We start from the raw sequence: 2,500 nt of genomic DNA on the forward strand, positions 1-2,500 counted from the left end.
AGAGAGAGAGAGAGAGAGAGAGAGAGAGAGAGAGAGAGAGAGAGAGAGAGAGAGAGAAAGAGAGAGAAAGAGAGACAAAGAGAGAAAGAGAGAGAGAGACAGAAAGAGAAAAAAAACGAAAGAAAAGAGAAAAAGAGAGAGGGGAAGAGGGACAGGCAAAGATACAAGTTTATTTCCAAAGATGCAACTCTCACCCTTAGGGATCGAGCTGACGACGGTCGCCGCGCGCGAGGAGGCACTGGCGGCGCTGCAGAAGGGCGAAGACAGAGAGCCCGGCGAAGGAGGGAAGGAAGCCTCGTCTCCTCGCTTGGTTTGCATCCCCGCGTCACTCCTTCGTGGTCGAGGTGAGTATGGGATCTCCTAGGCAATTCCATATTAAATATCTCAATGTGTGTGTGTGTGTGTGTGTGTGTGTGTACATATATACAGATAGATAGATAGACAGATAGATAGATAGATAGATAGATAGATAATATATAGACAAATAGATGGATAGTTAGATGTAAATATATAGATAGATTGGTATGTGTGTGTATATGTACTGATATATCTAATTATCTATCTATCCATCTATTTATTAATATATATATAAATATAAAATGCTATGCTTTCGTTTTCAGAAGTGTTAGATGCTGTCCTCAAAGTGACGACCGGACCTGTTTCAAATGACCAAAACAAGTAAGATTTCTGGAGCATGTAGGGGAAGAGAGAGAGAGAGAGAGAGAGAGAGAGAGAGAGAGAGAGAGAGAGAGAGAGAGAGAGAGAGAGAGAGAGAGAGAGAGAGAGAGAGAGAGAGAGAGCGATTAAAACAAGAAATTAAAGCAACAGTGTAGATATAAAGTCAAACAAACCCTTGTTGCTGATCTTTAGGCATGATGGTAAACATACTTTTGTGCTGCTTAACAATAACATTTACTACACAGTAAATTTCAACATAATGAAATATAAGATGGTGTTTTATGACAGTCTATTGCCCTGACAGGAAGGTGGTGCTGGTAGCCGGGAGCCGGGAGGAGGTATGGCCCTTGCAGAAGGACCTGGCGACGGTGGCTCGTCATGGGCGCGTGGTCTGCCTGCCCGCCCACACCGCCGCCCACCACGAAACCTTCATTGCTGAACTCCTGCGGAAGGTTGGCAGTTTTGGGTTTAAAAAGCCAGTTTTACAGAGAGAGAGAGAGAGAGAGAGAGAGAGAGAGAGAGAGAGAGAGAGAGAGAGAGAGAGAGAGAGAGAGAGAGAGAGAGAGAGAGAGAAAGAGAGAGAGAGAGAGAGAGAGAGAGAGAGAGAGAGAGAGAGAATGAGAGAGAAAGTTTACAGAAAGACATGGTATCGGAAACTCAATCCATGTATGCACACTGCTTTCCTCTCCCGCAGAAGGAAGCGCTTAAGGACGAGAACGAAAGTACGCGTTCACAGGTGGCAGAGTTCATGGGTTACGTCCACGAGAGCTACTGTGACACCTCTGTAGGAGGGGCCTTGCTCGCAGCGCCTCCGCGTAGCGCCAAGGGCTTTTCACAGCCACAGATGCAGCAGCTTCCTTCTGTGGTTGCGATGGAAGACATGGTCACTACCTTTGTCAGGAGGCTCAAGGAACGGAAGGAGCACACGCAGAAGAAGGTGAGATCGTAGTGTTAATGTAGTTACCTGGACGGACGGATTTTTAAAACCGAATATGAAACGATACATAAAGCTAAATTAGCAGATAGAGATTGCCATTCCTCTTGCAGCTTCGCGACCTCCGGACTGCCGTCGGCCGCGTGGGAGAATTGGAGGGTCACGTGACTTCCCTTAAGACCACCAACACTTGCCTGGAGACGACGCTTGAGGAGGCAGCCGCCGAAATCACCAAGATCAAGGAAAATCTTGAAGACAGTCAGCAATATTTTATTTACATATTTTTTGCTAAGATACCTACTTTTTATTTGAAAATATTTTTTAATAATTTAGGTAGATTTGATGCTTATTAAATGGCAGCGATATATATATATTTTTTACTTATATCTTATTTCTTGAAGCAATAATAATGATAACAAAAACAACAATAAACAATATAAATAGTCTTATTAGTAATATTTATCCAGAGAATCCGTAGCTTAATTACTTGTCTATTGAACACCAACTGAACAGACATTGATGAACTAAATTACAGTTTTGTTTATATTGCAATGGTATCGTCAATCCAGAGCAAATTTAAGGTATAACTCAAGAACGTGCGTTACAAAGTGCTCTGTATAATAGTGTAATTTCAAGATAAGACTTAAAAAGTGTCAGCATTTATTATGTTTATTTTTTTTTCTAGTATGAATTCATATTGCTTGAATGTTTATAAAACTTTTTTTTTTCTGAACTGTAAACAAATGATGATAAGGCCTAATGTACTGGAGGAAATGCAGTAATCCCATAGCTCTTTCCTCATGATAGTTATATACTATAACATGGCACTTACCTAGATTCTGTTTTAGTTTCCTGCCAAACCGTTTGCCAAGGAATATTATAGTCATC

At 41.8% G+C, this 2,500-nt stretch overlaps 1 protein-coding gene across 1 annotated transcript in view; it reads left to right on the forward strand.

Annotated features, from left to right (window-relative positions):
• LOC125033626 overlaps positions 1-2,500 on the forward strand; it is a 27,571-nt gene that overhangs the window by 8,727 nt on the left and 16,344 nt on the right. The window contains exons 16-20 of the mRNA XM_047625295.1: positions 201-344; positions 621-678; positions 983-1,130; positions 1,373-1,615; positions 1,726-1,870. Of these exons, the coding sequence (XP_047481251.1) occupies positions 201-344; positions 621-678; positions 983-1,130; positions 1,373-1,615; positions 1,726-1,870 (738 nt within the window). The remainder of the gene's footprint in view (positions 1-200; positions 345-620; positions 679-982; positions 1,131-1,372; positions 1,616-1,725; positions 1,871-2,500) is intronic.

The sequence above is a fragment of the Penaeus chinensis genome, chromosome 16 (genome assembly GCF_019202785.1).
Source record: "Penaeus chinensis breed Huanghai No. 1 chromosome 16, ASM1920278v2, whole genome shotgun sequence".
Taxonomy (NCBI): domain Eukaryota; kingdom Metazoa; phylum Arthropoda; class Malacostraca; order Decapoda; family Penaeidae; genus Penaeus; species Penaeus chinensis.